A 14,246-nucleotide genomic window follows, 5' to 3' on the forward strand; every position below is an offset into this window, starting at 1 on the left:
GGGATGACGTATTTTTGTAGGCCAAAACCCAGAAATGAACATTTTAACACTTCCGTTTCTGTCAAAAATACATCCTCACTGCAGCATCTATTGACTGAAAATGTTGCAGAGCACTAAATTCAAATCAGCAGAACACACTTTTCAAAACAATGACAGCACCAAAGAAAAACTCACCAGAGTGGTAAAAAAGAAATGGTAGTATTCTGTCATCATGCCCATAGACAACAGCTACAGCAGAACAGCAGAGAGAGAAAGAGGAGGACATGTTAAACCTCCCTCTGCACCAGTATCCATTCTAAGCTCTTATTATGAACATTAGATATGTACAGTATTTGCATTGACTCCACAAGACCTGGAATCAAAGCGCTGAAATAAACCATATCTTTTTTGCAACAACAGCCACAAAGTGGAGCAATCAAATGCATCACATTTGATGGGGATTTGTATTTTTATTGCTGTAACAGTAAATGGGATTTGATGATGTCAATGCATGACATCAGACAGCGGTGAATAATGTCACAATATCTCATGATATCAAATTCAATACAGGTAATGCTTTACTCTTTTACTTTACTACTAAACTTTACTACTACACTTTCGAACAAGGCTTTGTCTTGACAAACTTTGCTTTTTTGGTACAGTCATACACTGAAGAAAATGATTTTTCTGATTCCATTTGGCAGATACTTATTCTTGTTTTAAGCATAAACTAAACATAATTTTGAGCAATTTGTCAGAAAACAAGACTTAACATCTGAGGTAAATGTGCTTCTCCAGTAAATGTGTCTTAATGTAAGAATGTTTAAATATTTGTACTGGAAAACAAACAAAACATTTTTATTTTTCTTAATTTTAGCTTGAATGCATTCAAACATTTAAATTGGAATGTTTGCCACCTCAAATTCAAATTGAATTTAAAAATGGAATTGGAATTTAAAAGACATTCCAGCTCTGAATGGCGCTCAGCCCCAGTGTTTTACCTGTTTGAGGACGTCTGCAGCGGTCTGGTACGAGCAGTCAAAGATGACACAAAACTCCTTCCCCTTCTTCATCTCTTTAAGAAGCGGCCGGGCATCTTTACTTCCTATCGGTAACTGTCGGATTTTGATCTTGATACTGTACCGCGACGGAGCCTTGATCAGCTCCTGAAGACGAATTAGACCTAAAAAATATTACATATAAAATATTACATTGATAATAATCAGAAATGTTTCTTGAGCATTAAAACATCATATCTGAATGATTTATGAAGGATCATGTGACACTGAAGACTCAAAAATTCAGCTTTGATCACAGGAATAAATTACATTTTAACATTGATTCACATAGAAAACTTATTTTAAATTGCAATATTATTCCACAATTTTACTGTTTTTTACTGTATTTTTGATCAAATAAATGCAGCCTTGGTAAGAGACTTCTTCCAAAAACATTAAAACATTTTACTAAGCCAAACTTTTTTTGTAAATATGAAATGAACCGTAATGTTAAATGAGTTAATCAAGTTCTGCTTTGACTCAGATTTATCAAATATCATTTTAAGTTGATTTTTGTACTTAATTCAAATTCCCATCACATAAAAAAAGGAAAAGTAATGCTTATGTCTTCTTTTCCCAAACAGGAATGATGTTGTTTTCGGTTTTTAATATTTTTCAGCCCTGAAAAATTATACACAGTTAATCATATCCTAATCTTATTAATAATGAAGAAATGTCATTTCAGCAAACAAATGATCCCAAAGTTTTACGATCTCAAAGTCGATATTAACCACACCAATTTACACAAAGATGTCAAATTCAGAGCAGAAGTGTGAATTATGGACATTTTTCATGCATTGAGCTCCTAATAACCATCAGACACTCATGGGCCGGTTGATAAATATGGCATACACATTACACACACTGATATGATGATGATAAATTCATCTAATTCCTGCATCTTTTTTCCTAATCAGTTGAGTCTGTTAATTGTACATATTCTGGGTCATTTTAAATATATGTGGCCTGTAAATGCATTTAGAAATCATAAATACAGTAAAGAAAAAAGAAAAATCACCAGTGAGATCTCTTCAAAATCTCACTTGTTTCTCCTAGACAGCAACACAATTAAATGGAGATTTTTGATTAGGTGCTGCTGATTTTTAGAAGTTTCTCTTGAGGAAAAGACAAACTAAAACTTAAAGCAACCCCAAGAGTTTCAGAAAAGATCTCAACATATTCTTAAACTATGTTAAGATTTGCCAAGATACCAAAGTATTTCAAAATGAACTCAAACTTTTCTCATCATATTTCTCCAAGGCATATCCACACTCTTAAAAATAAAGGCTTCGAAAGGGGTTTTTGTAGTAATGCAATAGAAGAATCATTTTTGATTTCCCAAAGAACCTTTCTTTCTGTGAAGAATATTTTAATAATCAGAAGATCCTTTTTCCACTATAAAGAACTTGCAATGGAAAGGTTCAATTTGTCTTAAAGGTTCTTAAAAATAAAAACTTTTTTAACTATTTTTTGTTTCACACATTTATTTTCTTCCATTTTAGGAGATACATACGAGCCAAAGTTGATACTTGAATTATATCGGAGAACGTGAACCTCCTGAGAAATAAAAGTGGCGTTTCTGATCAGTCGGCCCACCTGTTGCGTCCTCGTACACCACCGTCACGGCTTTCCACTTGTAGAACTGCACGATGTCCAGCACAGCGCGGCTGATGGAGGCGTAGTCTGGGTACAGGTTGATGTAAAAGCTGTCTTTGTTGTCCACAGACGGGTGTTTCCAGCGGGTCTGGATGTGAGGAACCTCCAGCGCGTTACAGATGGACTGGACCGCACTCACTGAAGAACTGTGTGACGGGCCGAACACCGCGGCCACACCGAGAGCCAGCTGATCACAGGCTGACATCAAGACCAACAGAACATCAGTGACTTCATTAACACACTGTTATCCCCCTAATTCAACTTAAAAACTAAAGTTCAGTTGCTGCCTTAAATGTTGAAGTATATCAAAATTGGCTGTGCAAGTCATTTCAACTCATTTTTGTTTTTAAATCTTGCCTACATTCTTGAAAATAAAGGTTCCACAAACCATTTTCTTCTTAGGGTGTGTTCACACTTGTCAGGTTTGGTTTGATTAAAACAAACTCTGGTGCAATTGCAGTTAGTGCGGTTCATGTGGATAAGTGTGAACGCTTCCATCTGAACCCTGGTGCACATCAAACAAGCGAACCAAGACCACTGTAAAGATGGGTCTCGGCCCGCTTCCAAATGAACTCTGGTGCGGTTCGACTGAAATATGAACGCAACATGGACCAAAGACATCTAAACAAACCAAAAACTGGACAAGATGCGACACTAAAAAGGAGAGAATGCTCAAGAATACCTGTTTTTTCTCGTCATAGTTGCGATGTTGGCCATCACAGTTCTGTACAGGCGTCAGAACCACATCTCCTCACGGCCGATCTTTGTTTGTGTGTCTGACGCAGGGATTCCTTTGATAAGCTCTTAATGAGTTGTCAACTCCATCATATACCACATACAGCGAGCGCATTTAGCACAGAACACAGCATTGTTTTAGATGTTCGACAAGTTCCATTGCAATATCTACAGTACGCAGCCATTTTTGTATATTTAGGATTTGTGTTAAAAATAGCTGTGTTTACATTAACTTTCAAAAAGAAATTGCAAATTGAAAATACGGCCATTGGAAACACGTCAATTTTGCATAAACTCCCATGTATCGCAAACACGTTTTTACACTCGCATGAGGTGTTTTTTCAGGCAATTTGAAAAAGGGATATTTCGTGAAACTGCAATGGAATTTTTTTTTTTCTCGCATCTACAGGTTAACTGGCGTTTGTAAAAGTCGATCATTCTTTAAAGAAGGCGGATTCTTGGACACGAAGATGAGATAGTGCTCTTTATTAAACTCATAAAAGACAAAGGAATTACGGGAATACTGGATTCTAAAGAAATGCAACAATTTCGAAGCAGATATGGGGGAGAAACACCCAGAAACTCCACATACATGGCTGCTCCCAAGTATAAAGTGCTTTCCTTGCCATTAATGCTTGGATAACATGCCTAAATGCCTAAATTAAAAATAAAGGCTAGTACAGTTCTGTAATATACTTAAACCTAATAACATCCATTGACATGATTTTTTTAATGACTTATAGTAAGAAGTAAAAATTATGTTTTAGAAGAATAACATCGGTAAATGGAAACACCGTCATTTCGCAATAATTTTTTATCAACAATATCACAAAAGTTCATCATTAGTGGAAACCCGGATAATGACAGTGTGAATGCTAAGCGAACCAGGACTAAATGTATCATTTTCTTTTTTTCGTCTGGACCAAAAGAACCAAGAGAACCGATCTACAAGTGTGAACACACCCTTAGTGTTAAGAACATTTTATAATCTTAAAAAAACTTTTTCCACTATATAGGACCTTTTGTGCTTTGAAAACATTCCATGGATTTTAAAGGTTCTTCATGGAACCATCAATGCCAATAAAGAACCTTCACTTTAAAGAGTTTAGTTGAATCTTGTACAACTTAAAAAAATGAAGTTGAAATTGGTTAAATTATTTTGATGAGTTAAAGTAATGGAAAAACATATGCTGCCATAACTTATCGATCATATCACTTTTTAATGTATATTTAAATGCATTTATATAAAATAAACTGCAGGACTGGTATTAAGCTCTTTTAGCTATCATTCCTGTAGCTCAAATGTAAATCATGGTGCTTGCAACACCAAATTCATGGGTTCAGTCCCCAGGGAATGCATGAACTGATCTGTTGCTTTGGATAAAAGTGTCTGTCAAATGTGTAAATGTATCAAACCTCGTCTGGAGGCCTCGAAGCTGTCGAACAGGTTGATTCTCTGGATGTCGTAGGTGAGGGTGGTGTTGGGCATTAAAGTCCTGTTTCTGTTAATGTTGGTTACAGCGAATTTGAAGGCAAGTTCCTCCACGCTAATCGGTTCATTCTCAAGTGTCTCAAAAATCCCACCTGCACAGACAGAAAGAGGAAACATAGTTTGGTCAAAAAAGACTTTAGTAATCTCAAATCTTAGCTCAGAAGACTTTCTTTGACTTTTCAGTCATGCTTCAGACAAGAAAAGATGCTTCTCCTAAAATTGAAACGTAGACACCAATAAGAAAATGCAATAAAATGTTCATTTATAAAGATAACTTGTTTGTGTACAGTGAAGGTTGAAACAATTATTACCCTAAGATACAAGCCATCCTGATTGTCTCATAATCTCTGTTGTTGCTCAAGCTGCGGCAGCACAAAACGGTTTATGAATTTTCGGTCATGACGTCTCTAATCCTTAAACAACCTTTAATCTACATGACAACTACAGGCAGAATATGACAAAACAAATAATAAATGCAAAATCTGCTTTAGTGCAGAGCATGCACGCATATCTGTACTGGAGCACAAGTTCAAATTATTACGAGTCAAACCTCTGAGAAAACACATATAGTGTGGTGATAAATGCACAACATACAAGCATTGCTGACTATATGCATTTAGAGACATTTGATACACTTAAAAATAAAGGATTGGGATAGTTTTGGGCTAATTTTGAGTAGCAAGTGGGCGGGTTTTGTTGTAAAAACCTGGCAACCCTGCCTAAAGTGACACAAAACATTATCAAAGGGTGAAAACAGCTGTTAACTATGGGATAAAATGAGATTCTAGTGGTACACTATGTGTTTAGTTAGTAGTTTTATTGGATAACGATGAGAAAAAAAAATCTATTGTTTAAATATGTATGATATTTGATTAAAATAGTTCTTTAAATCAAAATTGTTCTTGTTTTGTTGACCTTTGTTGTTCCCCACAAATCACATCAAATCAGCACGTCGTTTATCACTCGCCTTTTTTATAAATGACAACTCGAGAACAATCAGCCCTCAGAGACGCCAGCGATTGGCTGCGAGCACCTCGAAAAACAACTTCAACAGGATTTTTTTTGAGAGATTGTGTGATTGATGTTGTAAGAGAAGAGAGGTAAAGAACGAGAGGGCAAGGCCTCCCCTCTGGGCTCTGATTGTGAATGACCTTTTTTTCCACTGGCGCTGTGACACCTTTCACACTGAGAGACCCTTGTGTGGGTGAAACACGCGCTCAAATCCAACCCTATAAACTCCAGGGTTAATTACGGTTAGCAAACCACACCACGCAGGAGCTGCTCTCTTCTCTGGGAATATTTCATTCTCACAGGAGGGATAAAAATACAGACTTTCTCATCGGTAAACTCAAGGTAATGACATTTCACTGTGGCTGTTCAAGCAGAACCACTTACAGGCTTATGTGAAAAGGGCATGAAAATCAAATATGTTCTAAAGCTTCAGATGTTCAAATCATTCCTGTAGAACTGTTCAAATTCATTTCATTGGTCTTGACAGCTTCATCAGCTGCCGTGTTTGCTCTAATGATGCTTTCTATCTTATGATACGTTGAATAAACTAATTGCATTATTCATTTTGTAAAGCATGCATTTTGTAAAAAAAAAACAAAAAAAAAAAAACAGACATCTTTGTATATCAAACATACTTGGCATAGGCTATTTACACTAAGTACAAATAGCAATAGAATCTATTTCCCTTGCAATAGGCTAAGAGTAAACAGTGGTTAGATGCTATTTATACATATAAACAGTGGCAGATACTATTTGCACCTCATTGTTGTTGTACATGGTATGAAATAATGACATAGTGTAAATGATTATATTTATTAAAATTATTAAATGGATGCTGCCTTATTGGGACAATAAAACCCTCCCTACACCTAACCCTAACCGATAAACACTTTATTATTAAACACATGTTAGACAAAATTAATGCCTTTCCGGTCTGATATGTGATGGGAAAAGAGCGAGTTCAACAAAAGGTGGATTCAAACTTTCTGCCTATGGAGGACCAAACCTGCAGAAATTAAAAATAAATAAATGAATGAATAAATAAATATATAGATGAATAAATAGATAAATAGGTAAATAAATGTGATAATAGGAAAATAAATTAATGAATAAATGACAAAAAAATAAATATAATTCATTTTTAATAAAATTCATTTTTTCATTTTTCCCCCTTAATTATTTTCTGTGTTTATACATTTTTAAAACTTTTTTTTAATTTATTTTTATATTTATATATTATTTTTACATTTATTTTTAGATTTATTTATGTATGTATGTATGCATTCATTTATTTTTAGATTTATTTATTCCCACATGTATTTATTTTTAGATTTATTTATTTATTGATTCATTTATTTTTACTTTTCCGTATGTAACATGGAAATGAGGAAGGCGGTCCTTCTGTAGCTTCAGTGCATCATTGGTTAAGAGCTTACGCACAGAATCGTCAGGCCAGCTAAACGATAGAGATCGTAGTTTGCAACGAAAATGGCGGCAGCCGTAGAGTTGTAAGTTATTTTCACCTAACGATACTGTTATTCGCGTTATGCCGAAATATGTAAACTATTTTCCAGAAATAAAAACACAAAGCTGAAGCTACTTATGTGATCCCCCACAGCATCATCGTCATCGAGTCTGGAACCGTCGACGTCAGACGCTAGGGTGATGACGCCTAGAGTCAGACACTCAGTGGACGATTGGTTAGATTATTAATAGCTATAACTTTAGCAAAATGACAAATAACGTTAATGCAGTAAATGTTTTAAATTGGGAGCACGGAGAAAACTTTATACGACGATCAGATGGTCTCATATCGACATTGTTAACGTGGGTAGACGATATGAAGAAGTGGCCAGAGGAAACCATGGGACTGTCAGGAGTTGATGGAGCAGCATGTAGAGGGTGTAGGTGAAGAAGACTGGAATTATTTTAAATCAGCTTTGTAAAACAAGAGATAACTTTGTGATTTGTTTTAGAAAATGTATAATTTAATACAAGTTGTATAAAATCAGTTGTAAGAACTTTTACTGACCTTCATGTAATATTTCACCATTTAATTTTCATATGCAATAAACCAAGATGGAATTTATTTGCAAACTTTACATGACTTATTCCATTTAAATCAGTAGACTTCATTCCTTCCAGTTTTAAGGGGGAATCTACAGAGCTTACATTATATGGTTTTATAAGAAATTACTGACAGCTAACATCTGGCCACATTGTAAAGATTAAAACAAAACTTCACAAAAGATAACATTATCATATTGTAAAGGTTTATAGAAATAACTTTACAGATAAGTAACATAGTAAAGGTTTATAAAAAATAACTGCATACACTATTTACACTGATTAGTTAAATCAAAACTACAGCACAGACAGAAGTGGAACGCACTTACAAATTAACACTTATTCCTACTCTACATCAGAAATTATGTTGCTTAGGTTACACAGGACAAATTCTCTAAATGATCAATTTTAGGGGTGAGTTTAATTGGAACTGTTTTAAGAAAGGATTTTGAAGTTTTTCAGTCATATGACCACTTGGCGATGGTGATTTCTTCGGAGAGCCTCTCTTGGTGAATGCTGGAATGATGAGTTTCACCTTCCTTTCATAGTGGAAATCGGTAATGGTGAAGCCTCTGTCTGCATTTACTTCAGCGCCTGGACGAAGGTATTCCAGGAACTCTGAATTTGCAGTTGTGAATTTATCACAACACCAGGATTTGAAACACCAAACCTTTAAGCAAGATCACCCTGCAATAAATTAAGACACAGCTTCATCAGTAATCAGGAGCTGATCCCAAGTGTGTAGCTGGAAGCTGTTGGTGTATGTTTTGGTAAGGTGCTCGGCGACTGAATGAAACACATCCGATGTCAACCCTGTGTGCTGACAAAGATGGTTTCTCAGAGTTGTGTACAATGGCGCCGGCTCAACGCATTGTGTTCTCATCTCAGATGTAGGTGGCTTCAGGTTGAGATGTGATTTTGATGTGTAGTTGTGGTCAGAGACAGATGGATCCTCCTATTGTGTTTCTGCATCACAGTTCAGGGCATGTGGATGTGAGCATCTTCACTGTTGTCTACATCACTGACGCTCATCGATGCATCTGTGGAAATAGTATAACCAAACACATTTTTACATTAGTAATAATACATCATGAGAATGAATATACAATGCCACTCATACTTGAACAGAACAGTGTGAGAGAGAGATGTATTAAAAACGAGACAGTATATACACAATCTCTAACTCTAGTGTTGATACGTACATCAATATCAATATGAGAGATGTTGCTAGATTGCCTGCTATCATCTGCAATCTCTGTAATTTACAGGAATAATGTAAGCTACTGTAAGACTATTGTACCATAGCACTACAGTAAATGTACTATCGTAAATATGAAATATACAGGTGACAATGGTAATAGTGCAAGATTCATTGTGTTTTGTGAATATTACTGATCTCAAATTCATAGAACGGACTTCACAAATCTATCGTTAGGTTAACAAGCACATGGCTAGCTAAGTTAGCTTACCTGAATCTGACAACCTGTTCAGCATCTGTCGTGACTTCTTTACGGGAACATCGTAGCCGAGACATTTCTCGGGTAAGGGTGTTCGTCAGTCAGCTTCCCGTCCATGAAATGTGGGCACTTCAAGTTTAGCGCCTTCAGCCATTGCCTCAGGTGCTCCTCCTCGTCTTAAGGCGGTGGGTGTTGAATTGTAAAGTGCAGCGCAACACTCCGACCGCTTAATATAATCTACCGTTACAGTTATAGGATTACGGCTAGAGACTAGCATTAGGTCCCTCTCAACCAGAAGTAAGATAACTAAACGAACGCTATGGTGTCACCCTTGTTGTCGTGAAAATAACGCGCAAGAGCTACAACCTGTCACTACACAGCCAGCCGGAGTAATCGAGCAAGCGCTTCAATCAATGATGAACCAATGGTAAGCAAGACCAACCCACCTAATTATCATACATGACAAAGAAATGTAAAAATAAATACGAAAATAAATTTAAAAAGTTGAAATAAATAAATGTTACAATAAATAAATCTGGAAATAAATACATATTGGAATAAATAAATATAAAAATAAATGAATGCATAAAATAAGTAAATATAAAATAAATGGAAAAAATAAATAAAATAATACATAAATAATATTAGAAATAATTAAAACAAAAGCAGAAAATAATAAATTAAGGGGGGAAAATTTTATTAAAAATAAATAATAAATTTTATTAAAAATAAATAATATTTATTTTATCATGTTGTTTATTAATCAATTTATTTTCCTGTTATCACATTATTTATCTATTTATTAATTTATATATTCATTCATTTATTCAGTTATTTATTCATTTATTCATTTTTAATTTCTGCAGGTTTGGTCCTCCATATCTGCCACACCCCTTACCCCTACACTATTGCTTCTGTTGACAGTCCAGCATCTTCCATAATTTTGTCTGGCCCAACCAGACGTCAGTGGGCGGAGTTAGTGTAAACAGCCTCTGCCAACAAGGCAGGCTATTTGCACTTAGTGTAAATAGACACTCCGATAAAGATTTGTAGCACGCATCTCTGATTTGTCATGCCCCGCACATGACATGCAAGAAAAAAAATTAAGTCGTGCACACGATTTACTATTTCGTTCCCTTGATTTACTAATTCGTTCCCTCGATTTACTAAATTGGAACAAAATAGTAAATCGTGTGCATGTTTTAGTAAATCGAGGGAACGAATTAGTAAATCGTGTGCACGATTTAGCCTACTATTTTTTTCCTGCATGTCATGTCCGGGGCTCCGTAGATTTGTGCTTTGTTACTTCTAAAAAGAAATAAAGTCTAGGCTTTCAAATTCTGTCAATTTTATCATGAAATTCAAACAATAAATGATATTTTAATAAATTCTCTGTATAGTTTGTAGTATTATTTGGGAGAGTTTTTTTTCTCCATAAGAAAAATCAAACTATTGGTGTTGGCATTGGCATCAGCCAATATCATTCTGAATCATAGCTCTTCGTAGTGCATTGTGGTATTGATTCTCCAATTTCTCCAATGGGATGCTGCCGAAATAAGGTATCTTATATGGAAGCGTAATGTTGCCTATCGTTTTGAACAACCTATGATGCCTTAATGTTGTTTAGATAGGCAGCTCACAAGGTTTTGGAACAGAAGCACATTGAAAAAATGTTTAGTGTAGGGAAAACTGCAGACCTGGCAACCCTGGCTTGAACTATGGGTGATTCATAGGGTCAAAAAGAGCCTACTTTATGTAGCTATTTTTAACTGTTAATGCCTTATTGTCGCGTTAACTTGCCCTAAATTCAACATGAGATATTCTCTTCACACAAAGTATGAGTTTCAGTAGGTTTTTCTGCACCTTTTTGATTGACAGGAAATAATCGGCCCTGATCATCGGCTGTTTTTAAACAATAAATAATAGCTTTTATCAGCTGATACCGATTATTGTCCGATACATTGGTGCATCTCTATATATAATGCCTATTAGAGTAGCATCATTAGCTTAGCAACATGCTATTGGCAAAAATGGGGATGCACTGATATAAACATTTTTGCCGATACGATAACCGATAATTCTTTATATTTGAAAGCCGATAACCGATATATCGGCCGATAAATCTAAATCAATTTTTTATATAATTTTTAAAAGACCTGGTTTCAAAAACAAAAGTATCACCATTAAAAGCCATGTCCCCAGCACACAGTTATAATGTTCTCATTATAATATTGTGTAGTCTATATGACAGACTTGTGCTGTATATTGTACTTAACTGTATATTTTCCTTTTTGAAGTGATTTCAATCACATTTCAAGCAATTCAAAACCATAATGGTGGACATTACGCATCTGAAGTGTCTCATCTGAAGGAATTAATCCATTACTTATCGGCTTTGATATATCGGCTAAATTTTCTTATCGGGTCGATAACAATAACATTAAAAATAAACATATATCGGCCGATGCCAATATGGTGGCTGATATATTGTGCCTCTCTAGCCGAAATATTGAAATAAATTGAGGAGTGCTGTTTGTATGACATATAAAGTTTCTCCCTATTTAGGTTGTTTCAAATAAGTCACTTATGATGTTCTATTTCATCTATTTTAGGATGCTTCCTTAGAAGTCAGTTGCCTATGTTCAGTATACTGCACTATCGGTTGTTGAACAGAGCCATAAAGTGCATGACAGATATTTAGCTCATGTTGAACATATGACATTTAAGATATTTTGTATAGGGTTAGAAATGCATAAACACCTCTACAAGCCCTTAATAGAATGAAAATACATGACAGCAATCACACACTTTTGCATTCATTCTTCTCCAGCCAGATTGTTTTAGAATATTAATGCAGAGCAGCTCTGCAACTACAACATTATTTATTTAATTAAATGCCATTTCTATTTCAGACTTAAAAAAGAGCTGTTTCTTTCTCAGGCAGCGAGGAAGTCAACCATGACGGGGTCCTGATCTGCTTGTTGCCGGGTTACTGGTTAAGGCACCTGGTTTTCACAGCTGTGTGTAAAGTCAATGTCTTCAGAAAGAAATGCACTGCCTCACACGGGCCAACAAACACAAGGGGTTTGAAAAAATAGCTTTTTTTTCTTTGCATTGCTGAGCTTGGACATACTTTACATACAATGATATATGAAAATAGAAAACATTCAGTAACATAGAGTACCTTTATACTTTACAGTACAAACCATTCGAGGACAACCTAAAGTGGACACTCTATTATCTTTCAAATAAAAAGGCAAAATTCCAGCCAATGCACATTTACTATCAAAACAGCTCCTGCATCAAACCATTATAGGATTATTTACACTGTAGAAACTCTCTACAAATTCAGTCACCTTGAGCACATGCTAATCCACGTCTGTAAACACACTGTATGCACCATTTTGAGATTAACTAACACTGTCATGAACAGCAAATCTGCAGTTAAAATACCTCAAAGTGACCAGTTTCCACAAGCCACCGCACGTAAACCTCTCTGATTTGGTGTACCAGCGTGGAGCCGCTGTTGACATGAGCTTCCTGCTGACGCTCTGAATAATCAGAGAAACCCCACCGAACACCTGACGATTAACCTGGAGTCATCATTCAAGCTCAAACACTTCTGCAATCACTCTGGATCTGCTAAATGTTTTTTTAAATAAATTAACTTTTTAAATTCCATTTATTTTTATTTTATATATATATATGTATAACTTTTTTTTTTTTTTTTCCAGTAAAACAAGTCTTTGCCTTCTCAAACTCTCCTGTTCATTGTTTATATCTGGGAATACTCAAAAGTGTATTTGAATTGGTAGCATTTCGTTTCCCAGCAGATAACCAGAGGTGTAAAGAGTACCTGGAAACCATACTTGAGTAAAAGTACTGATATCTGACCGTGAAAATGACTCCATTACAAGTTATAAATCACCAATTCCAATACGACTTGAGTAAAAATCTCTGATTTTAACAGTACTTAAAGGGATAGTTCACCCCAAAATGAAAATTCTGTCATCATTTACTCAATCTCATGTTGTTCCAAACCTGTATGTTTTTTTTTTGTTTTGTTTTGTTTCTTCTGTTGAACACAAAAAAAGATATTTTGAAGAATGTTGGTAACCAGACAGTTGACGATAGCCACCATAGAAGGAAAATAAATACTATCGCAGTCAATGGCTGGCGTCATCTGTCCCGTTACCAACGTTCTTCAAAATATCTTCTTTTGTGTTCAACAGAAGAAAGAAACTCATTATTTTCAGTATTTTACTCGTATTGTATATAGGCTCAAACATGCACTAGTCCTCAACACCCAAGAGACATGATGCCAGTGAAAAATAAGAAACAGTTGATTTGTGAGGAGAGCAATCACGTTTATTTTCTAAAATCAAAATAAAACTGAACACCTCAAAATTGCAATAAATCAATGTTGACACAACAGCCTCTTAAACGCCTACAAACACTCAAGTCTCAGTTAAGCTCAAGTGCTCAAAAAGGGCATAAAAACCAATAACCTTTAAAATGTTCTCATCAGTATGACAGATACAAAAAATAATGTTAAGTAAAATTAAATAGTCAAAGCCTACTTGCACTGTACTGGTTTCAGCCTCATCATCGGTCTTCATCTCATATATGAAACACCCTTGATTCACAACTAACTGCTGATGCACTTGTATTCGTGTAAAGTATCCTTGGTGACGGATTAAGGGCAAAACGCACAGGATATAGTACCTTCAATGCCCTGTAGATGGGGATATTGCTTCTTTTGTAGCAGAAATAAACTGCTGCAGAAAAAGT

General features: G+C 35.4%; 1 protein-coding gene across 1 annotated transcript in view; it reads right to left on the bottom strand.

Annotated features, from left to right (window-relative positions):
• grik1b (glutamate receptor, ionotropic, kainate 1b) overlaps positions 1 to 14,246 on the bottom strand; it is a 52,307-nt gene that overhangs the window by 27,222 nt on the left and 10,839 nt on the right. Inside the window, exons 2-5 of the mRNA XM_067364649.1 lie at positions 4,845 to 5,012; positions 2,634 to 2,891; positions 981 to 1,162; positions 175 to 228 (exon numbers count right to left, since the gene is read on the bottom strand). Coding sequence (XP_067220750.1) covers positions 175 to 228; positions 981 to 1,162; positions 2,634 to 2,891; positions 4,845 to 5,012 — 662 coding nt within the window. The remainder of the gene's footprint in view (positions 1 to 174; positions 229 to 980; positions 1,163 to 2,633; positions 2,892 to 4,844; positions 5,013 to 14,246) is intronic.

This window comes from Chanodichthys erythropterus, chromosome 17, assembly GCF_024489055.1.
Source record: "Chanodichthys erythropterus isolate Z2021 chromosome 17, ASM2448905v1, whole genome shotgun sequence".
NCBI lineage: Eukaryota > Metazoa > Chordata > Actinopteri > Cypriniformes > Xenocyprididae > Chanodichthys > Chanodichthys erythropterus.